The sequence below is a fragment of the Coregonus clupeaformis genome, chromosome 16 (assembly GCF_020615455.1).
Source record: "Coregonus clupeaformis isolate EN_2021a chromosome 16, ASM2061545v1, whole genome shotgun sequence".
Classification (NCBI taxonomy): domain Eukaryota; kingdom Metazoa; phylum Chordata; class Actinopteri; order Salmoniformes; family Salmonidae; genus Coregonus; species Coregonus clupeaformis.
The window spans coordinates 58,038,487-58,057,331 of NC_059207.1; the positions used below are offsets into that span (position 1 = coordinate 58,038,487).

General features: G+C 42.1%; 1 protein-coding gene across 2 annotated transcripts; it reads right to left on the minus strand.

The window, feature by feature from the left end:
* Positions 1-5,150: 5,150 nt before the first annotated feature.
* Positions 5,151-18,713, minus strand: fhip2b (FHF complex subunit HOOK interacting protein 2B). 2 transcript variants are annotated; one of them, XM_041900570.2, is made up of 17 exons: positions 18,526-18,713; positions 17,405-17,483; positions 17,028-17,197; positions 16,834-16,938; positions 14,945-15,064; positions 14,478-14,693; positions 14,177-14,370; positions 10,108-10,225; positions 9,938-10,014; positions 9,317-9,509; positions 8,924-9,096; positions 8,577-8,717; positions 8,256-8,349; positions 7,999-8,142; positions 7,748-7,888; positions 7,466-7,566; positions 5,151-5,580 (listed from the first exon to the last, which is right to left on the minus strand). In XM_041900570.2, the coding sequence occupies exons 1-17, from the start codon at positions 18,574-18,576 to the stop codon at positions 5,454-5,456; spliced, it is 2,244 nt and encodes a 747-aa protein (XP_041756504.2). In that variant the 5' UTR covers positions 18,577-18,713; the 3' UTR covers positions 5,151-5,453. The 2 variants fall into 2 exon arrangements, with proteins under 2 accessions (XP_041756504.2, XP_041756505.2); XM_041900571.2 differs by having other exon boundaries at positions 8,256-8,346; positions 18,526-18,712.
* Between the last annotated feature and the right edge of the window lie 132 nt (positions 18,714-18,845).

Consider the following 18,845-nt stretch of genomic DNA (forward strand, 5'->3'; position numbering starts at 1 on the left):
GAAAACCTACTCTTGGTAAGCTAAATACTTTGAGGCTCATCTCAATCAAATCTCAATTGTTAAATTGCATGCTCATACTTTACAAATGATTGTACAGAGACTGATGTAAACAAGATGTTTAAAAAAAATGTATTAAGACCGATGGGTATAGTGACCCTGGTCCACATAAGACATTGCCTCAACACAGAAATAAAATGTCTCAAATGTGAGAATAGGCAAATGCAGGATAGTGTTTTTCGTCATGAATCTTGTTCTGGAAGCAACTCTGCAGTGGTCGCTAGCCGGCACAGCCACAAATCTGATTTTAAACCTAACCTTAACCACACAGCTAACCTTCATGCATAACCTTAAATTAAGACCAAAAAGCAACTATTTGTTTTAATACGTTTTTACAATATAGCCAATTTTGACTTTGTACCCGGCCCATCTAGTGGAAATCGCGCAGTTCTGTCTCCAGGACAAGACTCACCCCGCCATGCAAACAGTATAAAGTATCAATAGTTAAGCTGGATAATGCACAGTTTTAGGTTGTGTTCCAATCAGTTTTTTTTACCCAGTCTCACTATGGAACGCCATTTGGGTCTTTGTGTGTCAAAAAATATACGCGTCAAATACGTTTGTTGACCAATCACGACCTGAATGACTGCACGTCACATAACAATTTAACACGTTCATTCATTTTTTACGTAGTTATTACACATTGATTACACTATCACTCGTAGTTCATATGTCACAACGACTCGTGCTGGTAAAGTTGTCTCGCGCACCTGCCCTTCCCCAAGCTCTGGACATAAAATAAGTTAGCTAGCTGATGGATGCAAACAATGTTCTTCCCCCAAAACAAAACGACAATCTGTGTCAGTAGCTATAGTTAACTATCTAGCTAGCTAGGTGTCATCTAAAATACCCCTAATTTTATAAAACAGTTATTATTTGATTAATGGTGGTCGGACCCACCTATGTGAAGCTAGCCACAATAAGGATTAGCCACAATAGTGGAATTTGCGGTTAGCCTTCAAAATAAAAGAATGTCATTGACAGTGATGCAAATGAATACAAATAGTGGAATTATGCCATGGGACTTGCTAAACGAGTTTGGATTGTTGTTCTATGAACTCAACAAAAGAAAGTGTTAATTTCACAAATCTGTTAATCACACTGGATGTATTAGCCTTTAGAATTGCATTGGGGGCATACTTATTTCACTGTACAGCCTTACCTATGGATTGTGGGTCAATGACATGGGGTATCGGTCTACGCCGTGACACCCAGAGAACGTTAGCGTCGTAGCTCTTATTGCGGGACTCTGAAACCACTGTGAATTGACCCACATTTATTGTACCAGTCAACCTACTATGTGTATTGAACACTATTCCAGAGGGAAAACAATACAATGTGGATGGTTTGGAGTCTGATAACTCTGAGGAGGACTTTGGGAAAAAAGCACTTTGGTACTGAGTAGACTGATACCCCGTTTCATTGATCCCAAATCCTTAGGTAAGGCTGTACAGTGCAATATGAATGTCAATACACACAATAGGCTGACTGGGGAGGTGATTTCCCTAAGCCAAAGTCCTGCAATAAGAGCTACATCGCTAATATTTGCGTAAACTCTTCACAATTGTGTTCTGTGGGTGTCACCGAGTAGACTGATACCCCATTTCATTGCTCCACATTCCAACCTTGTTTAACATTATCTAATCTAAATATGGCATGATTTCACCAATTGTATTACCAATTACTGCAGTTTCTATTGGTCATTGTTTTCAACCTAGTTGCATTGGTGCTAGAGCTAGGTAACGTTACTAAGCTAAAGCTAGCTAGCTACCCCAGAAGTTGCTAATAACATCTGAATCAAAGATATCTGCAAACATGTTTGATCCTGATATTATTTCAAATGCTCACACAGACGTTTTCCCATTCGGTCAAACAAATAATGCCCGATTACCAACGCGGTAATGTAAACACATCGTTCGTGGCCGGTGCGTGCTTGTACTGATCGTAGAGGTGGCGCATGGCTTGCACATGCAAATTCAGCACACACAACATTCTATAATATAATTGTATTATCTGACGCGTCAAAGTGTTATTTTGATGTGTATCTTTTTTGACACGCTTATACCAAAACGGCGTTCCATATCTCACAGCCCAGATGATCAGGGCACTATGTCTCAAGAGTAAAAGTGCTGATCCAGGATCAGTTTTGCCTTTTAGATCATAATGAACAAGGAGGACCTGATCCTACATAAGCACTATGAATACCGGCTTAAACCTCAAATTCTGAGATGTGTTAATATCTCAGAAACCAGGGATAGCCTCAAGGACAGCCTATAGCAGGGGTGTCAAACGTCCGGGCCGGAACAGGCCTGCAAACGGGTTTAATCCGGCCCGCGAGATGATTTTGTAAAGTATAAAAATGCGCTGCAATTTTTTTTAAAAAATAAACTGCTGTTCCAATTGCGTCCACTGGATGGCGCAATAGCAATTGTGTTAAGCAAGCAAACTTTATACCGGGGCAGAGCAAGTAGGTCAAGCACGTGCAGCCAGTCCGGATGAGCTACTTTGTTTTGCCCGCGATATTTATTACGGCTTCTACTTTTAACATTATGTGCTTTGGCACCCTCATTGCCCCAATATGTCTCTGTCAAAAAAGAGAAAAGTGGATGCAGAGTGTTCCAAGAAAAATGGTCATCCTCCTATTTATTCACAGAATTTAATGGGAAAGCTGTATGTTTGGTGTGTTCACAGCATGTTGCAGTGCTGAAAGAATATAACCTTCGTCGCCACTATGTGAGTCTTCATGCCGACATATGACAACTTTCAAGGACAGCGGAGAAGAGAGAAGGTGAATGAACTGTTGGCGGTTCTGAAGAAACCGCAGTCTGTGTTTACTCACAGCCGAGACATCAGTGACGCTGCAGTGAAAGCTAGCTACCTCATTGCTAATGAAATCGCAGTGGCTTCAAAACCATTTAGTGAGGGTGAATTTGTAAAAACATGCATGATGAAGGCAGCAGAGATTGTGTGCCCTGAAAAGCACCAGGCTTTTGCAAATATCAGCCTGACAAGAAACACAGTTGCAGACAGGATTTCCGATCTTTCAGTGGATTTGGACAGCCAGTTGAAGCAAAAAGTAAAGTCATTTATTGCGTTTTCGGGTTGCAATTGATGAAAGCACGGACATTACAGATGTTGCACAACTGGCCATTTTCATCCGCGGAGTTGATGACACATTGACCGTCACCGAGGAGTTCGTGGAGTTGGTGCCGATGACAGATACAACGACAGCAGCTGATATTTTCACCGCACTCGTCGGCGCGCTGGACAGGGTCGGAGTGGACTGGTCCCGCGCTGTCAGCCTGGCTACAGATGGTGCGCCCTCAATGATCGGGAAAAAAAAGCAGGCGTTGTGACAAAGTTCAGAGAGAAAGTGCAATCTGCAAATGGAGGACGTGATTTTTTGACTTTTCACTGTATTTTGCACCAGGAGGCTTTGTGTTGCAAGTCATTAAAGATGGATAACGTCATGAAGGTGGTCATCCAAACTGTTAATTTCATCCGATCCAGAAGCCTGAATCACCATCAGTTTGACAGCCTTCTCAGAGAGAAAGACCACATCTATGGCCTGCCATACCACACTGAGGTAAGATGGTTAAGCCGAGGTGCTGTGCTGAGGCGTTTCTTTGATTTACGAGAAGAAATTGAACAGTTCATGGAAGAAAAGGGCAAACCAGTGTTAGAATTTCATTCCGCAGAATGGATGCAGGACCTTGCATTTATGGTGGATGTTACAGAGCACCTGAATAACTTGAACAAACAGCTGCAAGGGCGCAACAAAGTTGTCACACAGTATTATGACAGCATACGTTCTTTCAAGTTGAAGCTGTCATTGTGGGAGACGCAACTCGCCGGTGGTGATGCAGCTCACTTCCCCTGTCTGAAAAATGTGTGCGCGACCCAACATGTGGCAGACATGAAGCGGTTCAAAGATAAAATAACGGGACTGTTACGGGAGTTTGAGCAACGCTTTCAGATTTTTGGTGAACTGGAGAAAGACTTCAACGTTTTTTGCTCGCCATTCACCGTGAATCCCTCTGATCTGCCCGTCAGCATCCAACTTGAAACAATAGACTTGCAGTGTGACTCGGATTTGAAGGGCAAATTTGCCGCAGCTGGCTTGGACACATTTTATCAGAATCTCTTGCCAGGTTACCCCAACTTGACAGCCCTCGCTGCAAAACTGTTGTGCATGTTTGGAACCACATATCTTTGTGAGCAAGTTCTCTGTAATGAGCATAAATAAAACAAAGCTGCGCTCAAGGCTCACGCACAAGCACTTGAATCACATCCTGAAGTTGGCTGCCACTCAGGATGTGACGCCTGATATTGATGCGCTGGTGAAAGCTAAAAGATGCCAGGTATCAGGAGTCAAATAAACTATGCAACCCCACTTAAAGTGCTGCATGAGACACCCTGATATAGTTCTGTGATCTGTGATATACTTCTGTGAATCACTGAGGCATTGTGTGTTTGTGTTCTTTGTCCTCAGAACTTTCAAATAACTTGGTGTTTTATGATTAATAGTGATGTTGTGCTTTTGGACACACTGTCCTCAGGCTCCAGCTTTATGTTTTTATGTTGATGTGCTATTGTTTTTAATTGATTTTATTTGTATATTTAACCTATTCTTGACTCTGGTTCTTGCACTTGTTTGGGGAACAGGATTTCATTATTTGTATCCACATTTCTGCCTGAGAAATGACAGCCTGATTATAGTTCTGTGATCTGTGAAACAGTTCTGTTAATCACTGAGACATTGTGTTTGTGTGTTCTTTTTCTTTAGAATTTTCAAATAAACTTGGTGTTTTATGATTAATAGTGATGTTGTGCTTGTACTATTTTGGACACACTGTCCTCAGGCTCCAGCTTTATGTTTTATGTTGATCGTATTAAAACAAAGAAAACAATCTGAAGTTGTTGTTTTTAAGTTATATATACCATGATTTTACCGGTCCGGCCCACTTGGGAATAGATTTTCCTCCATGTGGCCCCTGAGTTAAAATGAGTTTGACACCCCTGGCCTATAGCAACTGTTACAAAGACAAGATGGAACGCAACCTTTTACATAGATTTTTGACCGACTGCATACATTATTTCCAGGTGTAATAATAATTTGCTTAAGATATTAAATAGTTTGCATAGTCATTACGTAACATAAGATTAAACCCAACAAAATAAGCTAAACATTTCAGCATTTACAATAAACTTAAAAATGGAGATGACTGTGCAATGACTCTTACACATTTTCTATTCTCGCAAGTACCAATGCTTTATCTTTATCAATCTCATTGTCCTTGTACCTCCTGTCATCTATGGCCTAGTTTACTTGTGCAACCAACGCAAGTAAGCAGCTGTTTGACTGGTGTCGTCCATCTTCTGTTCCGTTCAAGGATTCACAAGGTGTCAGTGTTCGACAAGTTTGTGTTGTTGTCGGGAAGTTTGACAAAGGCAATGGCCGCCAGCTCCTTACAGAACTCCTCTAGGATGATCACTCCCTTAAGCAGGGGCATGTGATCCACTCTGGGGAGGCAAGATCCACACAAAACAATTGTAATTTCCTCAGTCTGCTTCTCAGAGGGTGGTTCCTCTAATTAAGATGACCACATGTATTGTATTACTACCATTGGTGTAGTGGAGGGCCATTTACACACATATTGCATTGAAAATATAGAGAACTTTATTCAGCGAGCTGGGTGATCAGCGTTTACCCACCTATCTTTTTACCACTACATCACTGACCATTACGTTCAGGGTGCACACACTTACCAGTTACCACATAATTAATTTAAACTAATATATACAGTGCATTCGGAAAGTATTCAGACCTTCACTTTTTCCACATTTTGTTACGTTACAGCCTTATTCTAAAATTGAGGATTTTTATTTTATTTAATCAATCTACACAAAATAACCCATAATGACAAAGCGAAAACAGGTTTAGACATGTTTGTAAATATTTGTTTCTTCTTCACTGAAATAACTTATTTACATAAGTATTCAGACCCTTTGCTATGAGACTAGAAATTGAGCTCAGGTGCATCCTGTTTCCATTGATCATCCTTGATATGTTTCTACAACTTGATTGGAGTCCACCTGTGGTAAATTCAATTGATTGGACATGATTTGGAAAGGCACACACCTGTCTATATAAGGTCCCACAGTTGACAGTGCATGTCAGAGCAAAAACCAAGCCATGAGGTTGAAGGAATTTGAGATAGGATTGTGTCGAGGAACAAATCTGGAGAAGGGTACCAAAACATTTCTTCAGCATTGAAGGTCCCCAGGAAAACAGTGGCCTCCATCATTCTTAAAATGGAAGAAGTTTGGAACCACCAAGACTCTTCCTCGAGCTGGCCGTCCGGCCAAACTGAGCAATCGGGGGAGAAGGGCCTTGGTCAGGGAGGTGATCAAGAACCCAATGGTCACTCTGACAGAGCTCCAGAATTCCTCTGTGGAGATGGGAGAACCTTCCAGAAGGACAACCATCTCTGCAGCACTCCACCAAATCAGGCCTTTATGGTAGAGTGGCCAGACGGAAGCCACTCCTCAGTAAAAAGGCACATGACAGCCGGCTTAGCGTTAGCCAAAAGGCACCTAAAGGACTCTCAGACCATTAGAAACAAGATTCTCTGGTTTGATGTAACCAAGATTGAACTATTTGGCCTGAATGCCAAGCATCACGTCGAAGAAACCAGGCACCGCTCATCACCTGGCCAATACCATCCCTACGGTGAACCATCGTGGTGGCAGCATCATGCTGTGGGGATGTTTTTCAGCTGCAGGGAGATTAGTCAGGATCGAGGGAAAGATGAACAGAGCAAAGTACAGAGAGATCCTTAATCATAACCTGCTCCAGAGTGCTCAGGACCTCAGACTGGGGCGAAGGTTCACCTTCCAACAGGACAACAACCCTAAGCACACAGCAAAGACAACGCAGGAGTGGCTTCGGGACAAGTCTCTGAATGTCCTTGAGTGGCCCAGCCAGAGCCCGGACTTGAACCCGATCGAACATCTCTGGAGAGACCTGAAAATAGCTATGCAGCGATGCTCCCCATCCAACCTGACAGAGCTTGAGAGGATCTGCAGAGAAGAATGGGAGAAACTCCCCAAATACAGGTATGCCAAGCTTGTAGCGTCATACCCAAGAAGACTCAAGGCTGTAATCGCTGCTTCAACAAAGTACTGAGTAAAGGGTCTGAATACTTACGTAAATGTGATATATATATTTTTAAATAAATTTGCTGAAATTTCTAAAAACCTGTTTTTGCTTTGTCATTATGGGGTGTAGATTGAGGGGAAACATTTAATTTAATCAATTTGAGAATAAAGCTGTAACAAAATGTGGCAAAAGTCAAGGGGTCTGAATACTTTCTGAATGCACTGTATGTTTCTCTATGGCACTTACCCAGACTCCCCATCCAGGCCCATCAGCTGCCTTCGGACATGCACAAGCTTCTCTTTGAAGTTTGGGATCAGCTGGATCCTCTGCATCAGTTCTCCTATCACCTGTCAAACCAGGAGAAACACAATTAGGAATGCATTTGTGAAAACAATCCACTGTGGAATGTGGGAGTTGTAGCTGGGTACAGTATTTGTAGTGTTCAAACGGAAACGAATCAGGAACATGGCTGGAAGTCTAAAACCTCAAATAAAGATGAGGAAGGAGGTGAGTGTAGAGGTCACCCACCCTGATGAGCACAGAGAACAGGGAGCGGGCTCCAGGGGCCAGGATGATGTAGGGGTCCAGCAGGTACTCATGGAGGTGGGGGTGAGGGAACACGGCCAGCCTGGACAACACCGATGTCACCTGGAGGTTCAGCTCATAGGGCTAAGAGAGAGACACGTCACAAGTGAGGGGATGTTTATGTTTAACATTTTGGGATTGTATTAACAGTGGACTAATGAACAAAATACTAAAATATATCCCTTTAAGGCTACCTGCTCAAGGATCCGGCCTATTCTATCAAACAGGACTTTGAGGAAGTGGCCTTCGAAGAAGTCAGAACTGGATACAGACGACTCGGTTGGTTTGAGGGACTCCGGCCAATCCCAATCGAGCAACAGTGTAGTGCACTCTTTAAACTAGATGTTAAAAATAAAAATGCAAATGTAATGCATCAGATCTAAGACCTCAATTTATGCACTGTTATGTTACTCTTGGCAATGACTTTCACTGCTTTAAGTTCTCCGCTCACCTGCTCATGAGCGTCATGGACATACGTTTCATATCGGGCACCTTGGACATGTTGAGAGGTTTTTGCTTCTTGAGGGACCAAACACAGAAAACTGCTAAACAAAACAACAGTGTAAAGTTTAAAAACCGTAAAGCGAGTTTTAGATGCTGCTAAAATTTTAAAAGTAGTTCCTTCATGAGAGATGTCTGATCAAATTTCTCTTCTATGACTTGAATGATGGGATGAATGTTGTGCCTAGACTCAATAATTAACCATCTGTAATAAAGTTAACTGCATAGAGAAATGTATTAGTGTTCTATTTCATTCTGTGGTTAACGGCACCTGTTTACAATGTCCGCTGCTTGAGTTTGCCCACTGCAGCGAGGTTCTCTCATGAGCTGGGGTCGAGGCAGAAGCTGCTCTGAGCTGTTGAATTCATCCACGCCGTACATGTCTGTGAAGAAAGGGTCCTCCTCTAGTTCTCTGTTCAGGTGGAACACAAACATATATAATGTAGAAGCCATTCCTGAATGGTATTGCTGACTCCATTTGGTCGGTCACGAACTAGTCATAGTCATGATTAACTAAGCAATTCACCCCTGTGTGTCAGGCGCTCGCAACAACCTTGATTTTTATTAGCCCCTACAGAGCTGTCCATTGGAGCTCTACCTCTGGATGAGTTAACTCACTCGTTCTCCTCCACGGGATCGGTGTCGGTGAAATGCCTGCTGTCATCCCCTCCCCCCAGAGCGTGTGTCACGTAGCAGCGGTTCTCCAGGTTCCTCAGGACCAGGTTGAAGAGAATGTCCCTGTGGGGCTTCTGTAGGAGCTCCTCAAACAGGAGCAGAGTAGTGATACTGATCTAGCAGGCAGAGAGAAAGTACAGCACGTCACCAGCTGTAACCAGCACTAACGCTGGTACTTCCTTAGTTAGTCTTCTTTTGGCTTACAACACTAAGGGAATACAAATAGCTTAACTATAGTCATGGTAGCAACATGAGAGATGTGAACTCCAGTTGTGTCTCGTCTTCGCTCATGTTCAGTCTTTACTGAGGGCTACAGTAGCAGCACCTTGGGCTTACCTCATCGGAGATGTGGTCACAGTGCTCGATAAGTTGATATCGCAGCACATGACTCTCTGTGTCCAAGCGCTGCTCGCTCTGTGTGTGTCTGCCCAGGAGGAACGAGACCAGCTCTTCCAACATGGCAGGGGATTGGATGTGACGCACCGAGCAGCACAGCAGCGCCGTGTTCACCAGCACGCCCATCTCGGACCTAAAACACAAACCACTGGTCAATAATAGTCCCTAGGTGCAGTGCATTTGGAAAGTATTCAGATCCCTTGACTTTTTCCACATTTTGTTAAGTTACAGGTGTGCTAAGCTTGTAGCGTCATACCCAAGAAGACTCGAGGCTGTAATCACTGCCAAAGGTGCTTTAAAGTATTGAGTAAAGGGTCTGAATAGTTATGTAAAAGTTTTTTTTTTTGAATACATTTGGGGGGGGGGGGATCTAAAAACCAGTTTTTGCTTTATCATGATGGGGTATTGTGTGTAGATTGAGGGGGGGGGGGGGACAATGTAATCCATTTTAGAATAAGGCTGTAACATAATGTGGAAAAAGTCAAGGGGTCTGAATACTTTCCAAATGCACTATATATGTATAAAACCCCATTGGAGAAAATGTAGGTGGGGGTCACTTACATTTGGAGCAGCTCAGGCTGCAGAACACCGACAAGCCAGCAATGGTGAATTTCTTTGGCCAATTTCACAGCGAGGATCTACAAAAACAGCAAATATACTGCACTTGAGATCCTCTCTTGGTGGAAACTCAATTCATGGTCAAGCTTGGTCAAGTATTTCTGCTTTTTTACCTTTGGTGCCTCTCTCATCAGATGGTCAAGGAAGTCCAGCCAAGAGAAAAACCTCTCCATGTGCTCACTACCAGGAAACGACTGGCTTTCCTGCATACTGTTCTGAGAGAATGGAGCACTGCACAAAACATCAGGTCCATTACCAAATCAAAACTTGATGGTAACTGTAAAAGTAAAGTTGTGGGGCTTGCTTTAGCTCTAAGTATTTTTGTGGTAATGGAAGATGTTTAAAAAAAGTGTTACTTTACTATTTAAAGCAAAGCAGTTACATACAGTCAAAGTTAAATTTTGTAAAATAATAATTGGTCTGATTACTTTGATAGACTACTATATCAACCATATTACTTTGGATTTTGGGGAAGTTAGATCACAAACATTTCTAAACTACAGTTGTTGCATGTGAAAACTGAAAGAAGAAAGACAGGACAAAGTGATCTGTCAGAAGATGGGAATAAAAGACAGTATCATGTGGACAACACTTAGGAAAACAAAGCAACTCTGAATCATTCATGCTGTGGGTTTCAGATGCACAATTTACTTTTGTAAATTAAATTTACAGTGTAAATTAAGTTTGATTTTAGTTGAATGATGATTTAATTAGTAGAACGTTTTAGGCTATTATTTGGTGAGAGAAATATGATGGTGCATCTACTGATGACAGCTCTTTAAAAGTATTTTTGTGGTAGTTGAAGAACTATGTAGAATAGGTTTGTATGTAGACATACTGATAGCTAGCTGTAGTTCTATCTAATAAATAAACTCTTTAGGCTAACAGTGATCACTGAAAACGTACATTTCCTGAAGAAAATGTGCTGTGCTTGCTAGCTTGTTTTGAGTATGTATGGTTTTGAAATAACTAGTAATAGTAATGTTGGTGACTGGTTATAGTTGAAAAAGTAGGTAGATGAAAATACTGATTTATTGGTAGGATAGCTTGAACATGTGAAAGTCGGTTTGGTGTCTAGCTTGGACGTTTCAAGAGTTACAATTATTGTTGGAGGGTATTATATGCTAATTCATGCAAATGTCATGTGTGTTATAGATCTGTCATTCTCATTGAAAGAAAGTCTTAGAAGCGGTAGATCTGTTCTATATGGGCCATTTCCATGCTTTCTGTTCTTAAGTTTCGTTTTTGAGTCTTTCACTTCCGGTTTTGTACAACAGCTTCAAACTATGGAACGCCATTTGGGTCTTAGCGTGTCAAAAAAGATACACGTCAAATAACGCTGTTTGACACATCAATTAAGCAAATTTTCAGCACCTGAATATGACTGCACGTCACATAATAATTTAACACCTTTATTAATTTTGTACATAGTTATTACACAGATTACACTCTCACTCGTATTTCATATGTCACAGCGATTCACCAATTCGTATGCTATGATGCTGGTAAAGTTGTCTTGAGCGCAGACGCACTTCAAAGCTCTGGGACAGTGCTGGTCATAAAAAAGCTAGCTAGCTGATGGATGCAAACAATGTTCTTCCCCAAAACATAGCAAAACGACTGTGTCAGTAGCTATAGTTAGCTAGCTTTAGCGTGGTACCCACCAATGCAAGCAGCCTGTAAACAATGACCATTACAAACTGCAGTCATTTTCAATATTCTTAGCAATGATTTAGGAATCCATGTGAGTAATGTGGGAAATTATTCTCTTATATTTTAGATGTGCTGTTAGCTTAATAAGAAAGCATTAATGATTAAACATAATAGGTTTGTACTGTACTGATATAGATTGTTTAATATAACAAGCTGTGATTAATGTGGGGAACAGTTAGGGGGTAGGCTGAGACAGACTTGTGATTCACACAGACACACACACACACTGCCTCTTTGTTAAACCGCTCAAGGACATGTGTTCTGCTACAAAGATGTCGGAGGTTGCTGACTCGAGACAAGTTGTGGAGATAACAACTAATGCCTGGCAACAGTGAAGCGCCAAGGGGCTGGGACCAGCCTGTGCGCCAACGATAGGCTGAGTAAGTCTAAACCACGCTCAGTCTCTACTCTGATAGGCCTGCTTGGAGCAGGAACTATCTCTGTCAGAGTATTTAAAGAAGAACTTATAACAATGGCTCAGTTCTCTGTCTGCCCTGCGTGGTATTTCAGTGGACCCGTATATACGAACATCATATTTACCATTGAAGCGTTTTGCATTAATTAAAATACTAGTCTATTTTAGAAGACGTTTATTGACCTCTTTTTGTTCCTATACCAGATTTGAATTGACGCAACTTATCAGTAAGTATTAGCTAGGTAGCCACTTGTTATTCTCCTATGGAAATCGCACTTCAGTTAATGAAAGTACCTAGCTAGCCAGCTATTTAACCCTGTTGCCCAAAGCTAACGTTATAAACTGCCAGCTAGCTTCAGTGAGGCTTGACCGGACCGGGTTGTGTTGTGAAGTTAGTCACAATAAGGATGAGCCACAATAGTGGAATGTGCGGTTCGCCTTCAAAATAAAAGTCCCCTTTGAAAGTGCCGCAAATGGTTACTATTGGTGAAATCATGCCATATTTAGACTAGATAATGTTAAACAATGTTGGAATGTGGAGCAATGAAATGGGGTATCAGTCTACTCAGTGACACCCACAGAACACAATTGTGAAGAGTTTACGCAAATATTAGCGATGTAGCTCTTATTGCAGGACTTTGGCTTAGGGAAATCACCTCCCCAGTCAGCCTATTGTGTGTATTGACATTCATATTGCACTGTACAGCCTTACCTAAGGATTTGGGATCAATGAAACAGGGTATCAGTCTACTCAGTACCAAAGTGCTTTTTTCCCAAAGTCCTCCTCAGAGTTATCAGACTCCAAACCATCCACATTGTATTGTTTTTCCTCTGGAATAGTGTTCAATACACATAGTAGGTTGACTGGTACAATAAATGTGGCTAATTTCACAGTGGTTTCAGAGTCCCGCAATAAGAGCTACGACGCTAACGTTCTCTGGGTGTCACGGAGTAGACTGATACCCCATGTCATTGAGCCACAATCCATAGGTAAGGCTGTACAGTGAAATAAGTATAATAATAATAATATGCCATTTAGCAGACGCTTTTTTCCAAAGCGACTTACAGTCATGTGTGCATACATTTTTATGTATGGGTGGTCCCGGGGATGGAACCCACTACCCTGGCGTTACAAGCGCCATGCTCTACCAATTGAGCTACAGAGGATTCCAATGCAATTCTAAAGTCTAATACATCCACAGTCTGATTGAAACAGATTAATCAAATTAACAAATTGTCTTTTGTTGGATTTATATAACATTCCAACCTCATATAGCATGATCTATTCAATTATGGCACTATTTGTATTCATTTGGATCACTTTCAATGAGATACTTTTATTTTGAAGGCGAACCGCAAATTGTGGCTTATCCTTATTGTGTCTAGCTTCACATAGGTGGGTCTGACCATCATTAATCAAATAAGAACTGTTTTATAAAATTAGGGGTATTTTAGATGACACCTAGCTAGCTAGATAGTTAGTTAACTATAGCTACTGACACAGTCGTTTTGCTATGTTTTGGGGGAAGAACATTGTTTGCATCCATCAGCTAGCTAGCTTTTTTATGACCAGCACTGTCCCAGAGCTTTGAAGTGTGTCTGCGCTCAAGACAACTTTACCAGCATCATAGCATACGTATTGGTGAATCACTGTGACATATGAAATACGAGTGAGAGTGTAATCTGTGTGTAATAACTACGTAAAAAATTAATGAACGTGTTAAATTATGTGACGTGCAGTCATATTCAGGTGCTGATTGGTCAACAAGCTTAATTGACGTGTATCTTTTTTGACACGCTAAGACCCAAATGGCGTTCCATAGGTTGCGGCCACAACTAGACCTCGTTTCAAATGTACCAAGAAATAATCTTATTTGTATGCCAAATGTACATTGTTTAAAGCACACTTTTACAAGTGTCACAAATGACAGCGCCAATAAGCCCCTTGTGGTGAATGGCGTGAACGAGAGGCTTGTAGAATCATGACTATATTGAGTTTTCAGTACATCGTTCACCGGTAAGGGCTCCTACATGCTCTGGGCCACTAAGCTCACCTCCAGTGGGTCTGGGGGAAACTGTGGATGTCTGCAGCTTCCAGCGTGGCCGGGAGCTGGCTGTAGAGCTCACACAACCGCTCAGCCAGTAGCTGACACAGTGGGGTGCTTTCAGCCAGGCACACTGCAGTATCTTCCTTTGGTAGGCTGACGAGGAGCAGCAAGCTCTCAAAGGCTTTCAGTGCAACTTTTTTCTGAACAAGGAGACAAAGAAAAATGTGGCAAATTATTGATAACTTGATGTTCATTTCAAATGCATGAATTATGTATTGGTTTGTAAAGTAGTCCTGGCTGAACACACCTGGCTTCTGCTCAAGTGGACCAAGACATGGATGAGGCCTGCATTGGCTGGGAAAATAGTGGAGGGAGAGTCAGTGGGTGAGTGCTGTTGAGGACTGGAGGTGGAGGCAGGGTTTGAGGCTGTGGGGTTACTGGAAGGCACAGCCTCTTCACTTCTCCCGTTTTCTGTATCCTCAGAGGAAGAAATAGACCTCTTGAAGAGATTTTCCTTTTTAATCTGCATGACAGGTAAAACAGTTTAAAAAAAAAACATAAATCATACGTTGACATGACTTACTTCGGATGATGCACGGAAATCAACTACATAGTCAACTACGGTCAAACTAATGACGTGCTAATAAAGTACGACTACCACTAGTTTTAATTTTAAAACTACTACCATTAGTACTACTATTCAGTATGCCCATTGCCTACACGTTTAGTGCTTGAAAATGCACGACCAAATCAAAAGGTTGAATTTTAAAGTACCTCTAAAATGTAGTTGAGAACATACGGATCTTGTTTCACCCTGGAGCAAACGACAAACAGAAACTGAGCCTCCTCTTTCTCAGTCTGCGATCCCAGAAGACCACACAGACGAACCAGCTTCTGTTGAGAGCAATGTCAGGAATTTTGGGAGGACAAGTTTACTGTTAAGGAAAGCACATTTTAAATATCACTTTATCTTGGTAAAGAGACCACGATAGATAATAGTATTTCACTTTTTTGGTAAAATATTGACATTAATGTATGCATGCACATACATACAAGTGACAGTTAGGCCTACTGAGGGACAAATACAGTGCATTCGGAAAAATATACTTTTCCCACATTTTGTTACGTTACAGCCTTATTCTAAAATTGATTAATTTGTTTTTCTCTCATGAATCTACACACAATACCCCATAATGACAAAGCAAAAATAGGTTTTTAGAAGAAAAATAATAATATATAAAGCACCTTTGGCAGCGATTACAGCCTTGAGTCTTCTACAAGCTTGGCACACCTGTATTTGGGGAGTTTCTCCCATTCTTCTCTGCAGATCCTCTCAAGCTCTGTCAGGTTGGAGGGGGAGCGTCGCTGCACAGCTATTTTCAGGTCTCTCCAGAGATGTTCAAGTCCGGGCTCTGGCTGGGCCACTCAAGGACATTCAGAGACTTGTCCCGAAGCCACTCCTGCGTTGGCTTGGCTGTGTGCTTAGGGTCATTGTCCTGTTGGAAGGTGAACCTTCACCCCAGTCTGAGGTCCTGAGCGCTCTGGAGCAGGTTTTCATCAAGGATCTCTCTGTACTTTGCTCCGTTCATCTTTCCCTCGATCCTGACTAGTCTCCCAGTCCCTGCCGCAGAAAAAAATCCCCACAGCATGATGCTGTCACCACCATGCTTCACCGTAGGGATGGTGCCAGCTTTCCTCCAGATGTGACGCTTTGCATTCAGGGCAAAGAGTTCAATCTTGGTTTCATCAGACCAGAGAATCTTGTTTCTCATGGTCTGAGAGTCCTTAAGGTGCCTTTTGGCAAACTCCAAGCAGGCTGTCATGTGCCTTTTACTGAGGAGTGGCTTCTGTCTGGCCACTCTACCATAAAGACCTGATTGGCGGAGTGCTGCAGAGATGGTTGTCCTTCTGGAAGGTTCTCCCATCTCCACAGAGGAACTCTGGAGGTCTGTCAGAGTGACCATCAGGTTCTTGGTAACCTCCCTGACCAAGGCCCTTCTCCCACAATTGCTCAGTTTGGCCAGGCGGCCAGCTCTAGGAAGAGTCTTGGCGCTTCAAAACGTATTCCATTTAACAAGGATGGAGGCCACTGTGTTTTTGGGGACCTTCAATGCTGCATACATTTTTTGGTACCCTTCCCCAGATCTGTGCCTTGACACAATTCTGTCTCGGAGCTCTACGGACAATTCCTTCGACCTCATGGCTTGGTTTTTGCTCTGACATGCACTGTCAACTGTGGGACCTTATATAGACAGGTGTGTGCCTTTCCAAATAATGTTCAATCAATTGAATTGACCATAGGTGGACTCCAATCAAGGTGTATAAACATCTCAAGGATGATAAATGGAAACAGGATGCACCTGAGCTCAATTTTGAGTCTCTTAGCAAAGGGTCTGAATAATTATGTAAATAAGGTAGCCGTTTTTATTTATACATTTGCAAACACTTCTAAAAACCTGTTTTCGCTTTGTCATTATGGGGTATTGTGTGTAGATTGAAGGGGGGAAATTATTTAATCAATTTTAGAATAAGGCTGTAATGTAACAAAATATGGAAAAAGTCAAGGGGTCTGAATACTTTCCGAATGCACTGTATATCAAATTTCCAACAGCCATAGACAACAACAAAGTGATTAACAATAACCAGAATGAATGACTCCTTACCTGCACTGGCCTATACACATTGATAATGTGAAGCATTGGCTTTTGGATTTGTACCAGGATTTTGGAGAAGAACACCAGGACCTGCTGGTTCATTCCTGGGGGGTACTGGCAGGAGGAAGAGATCAGTGTCGAAGAGAGGGTTATCAAAACGTACCACACATGACAACATCTCACCTGCTGTGTGAGTGTGGTACCTGTGCTTTGCCTAGGGTGCAGAGGGTCTCCAGCAGTTTGTGCTGTAGGAGGTACTCCATACAAGGGCCCGTCTCCTCCAGCCCCTGTTGGCCCTCTTCGTAAACTAAGATATCCAGCATTTGCTTCAATCGCCATGGGATGTCTGTCTGCTTTACAGGCCTCGTTTCATCTGGAAAACCATCACAGTTGAACGCACTCTCAACATAGGCCAATATGAACACATGCCGAATATGACAGCAGTATTAAAAGGAAATAGACATGTCCTACTGCCGACAAGTTAGTTCGCAATGTAACTCAGGCCAAGGTCACTTGGAGGCACATCCGGGGTATTCAACAGATTCTTAATTTCAACATTTCAGCAGTGTCTCAATCTTACCAGTAGTTTCAATGTAATAATTGGTTATCCCTTTCCAGTGCTCCACAAAAGAGTCCAATAAATTTACTGATGGCTCCCTCTAGAAAATGGAAGAATGGAAACATGAGATGATTCAGCTCAAAGAATGTGGGCCTAAACAATTATGTCCTATCCAGCATAAAACATGTGCCATTAATCAGAGTTGCGTTTCCTCCTATCTTGTATCAGCTTATCACTCTCCCCATCCCCCAAGAAAGTTGCCCAATGATGGAATGTGGTTTCATATGCCTGTGGGCTTCCACTTGAGTAAATATGGAGTCAGGTCAGACTACTCCATAGAGAATGTTAGAGGCCTCTAGTGGCCAAAAGGCTATATTAGCATTACCAACGCCATTGAGGGCTTCTACCATTTTATTGTAGTTAACTGTGTGGTACTTCCAACTTCATTGGCTGATCTCTCCTGGTGACCCTGTTGGAGTCATGTCCTACCGGGTCATCAGGAGGGATCAGCCAATCGTGAAGAAGAAAATTGCCTACTTCAAAATGGAGATGGCCTCAATGGCGCTGCCAATGCTTTCACAGACGCTATTATGTCACAGATACAAAGATGAGTCCTCTATCTCTCTCTATGGGCTAGCTGGACATCTTTATCAACAAACATTTCAGACGCCATGGTATATGTTGTAGCTAGGTAGGAAGCTAACGTTAGATAATTGTCAGAATAATTAACAAATCCACATAAAACTTTATAATAACATTGGCATTATTCAATAAGCATATTACACCAAATAAATTAATCTAAATAGGTTGTCACCATCTTGCTAGCTAGTTTTGACTACTTGGCTAGCTAGGTAACGCGTTGGGTTAGGTTGCAACTTGTTGCAGGATTGCTCTTTTTCCGACTTTTCGTACAGATGACAGACACATTTTTGGCGCATCATTCAACTAATGTAAGGCCTACAAATAGTCAACTTTTAACCGCTAGCTAACTTTTTTAGCCGTTGGCTAACTTTATATGGGCCAAAGTCAGCGGTAAAGTTAGCTAGCTGCTAGCCAATTAGCTTGCATCAAACAGTATCTACCTAGCTAGCTAAATCCAGGAAGTAGAGTACAAAAAGGGCTTGTCAACAACCATTACTTACTGTCTCCAACGCCTGTTGAAAGAGATTTGTCAGTTTACTGAACATTTCCATTATTTTCGTCGAACTAATAAAAAGTTTTACAAAATATGGTCAACATTTTTCCGTTTGCAAACAGCTTGCTAGCTCCAAATACGATATAGCCACAGATAGAACAACTAGTCAGATGTTTCACCAGATGTATAAATCTGAAGCATCCGGTTGGCGTTTCCACTCACCACCAAATAAGGTGATGAGAGGAAGCCCAGTGGCGGCCAGTGGGAGAAGATGGAGCGAGATGGATTTTGGCCGATATTCTGCTCATTTTATCTCCGATGAAACAT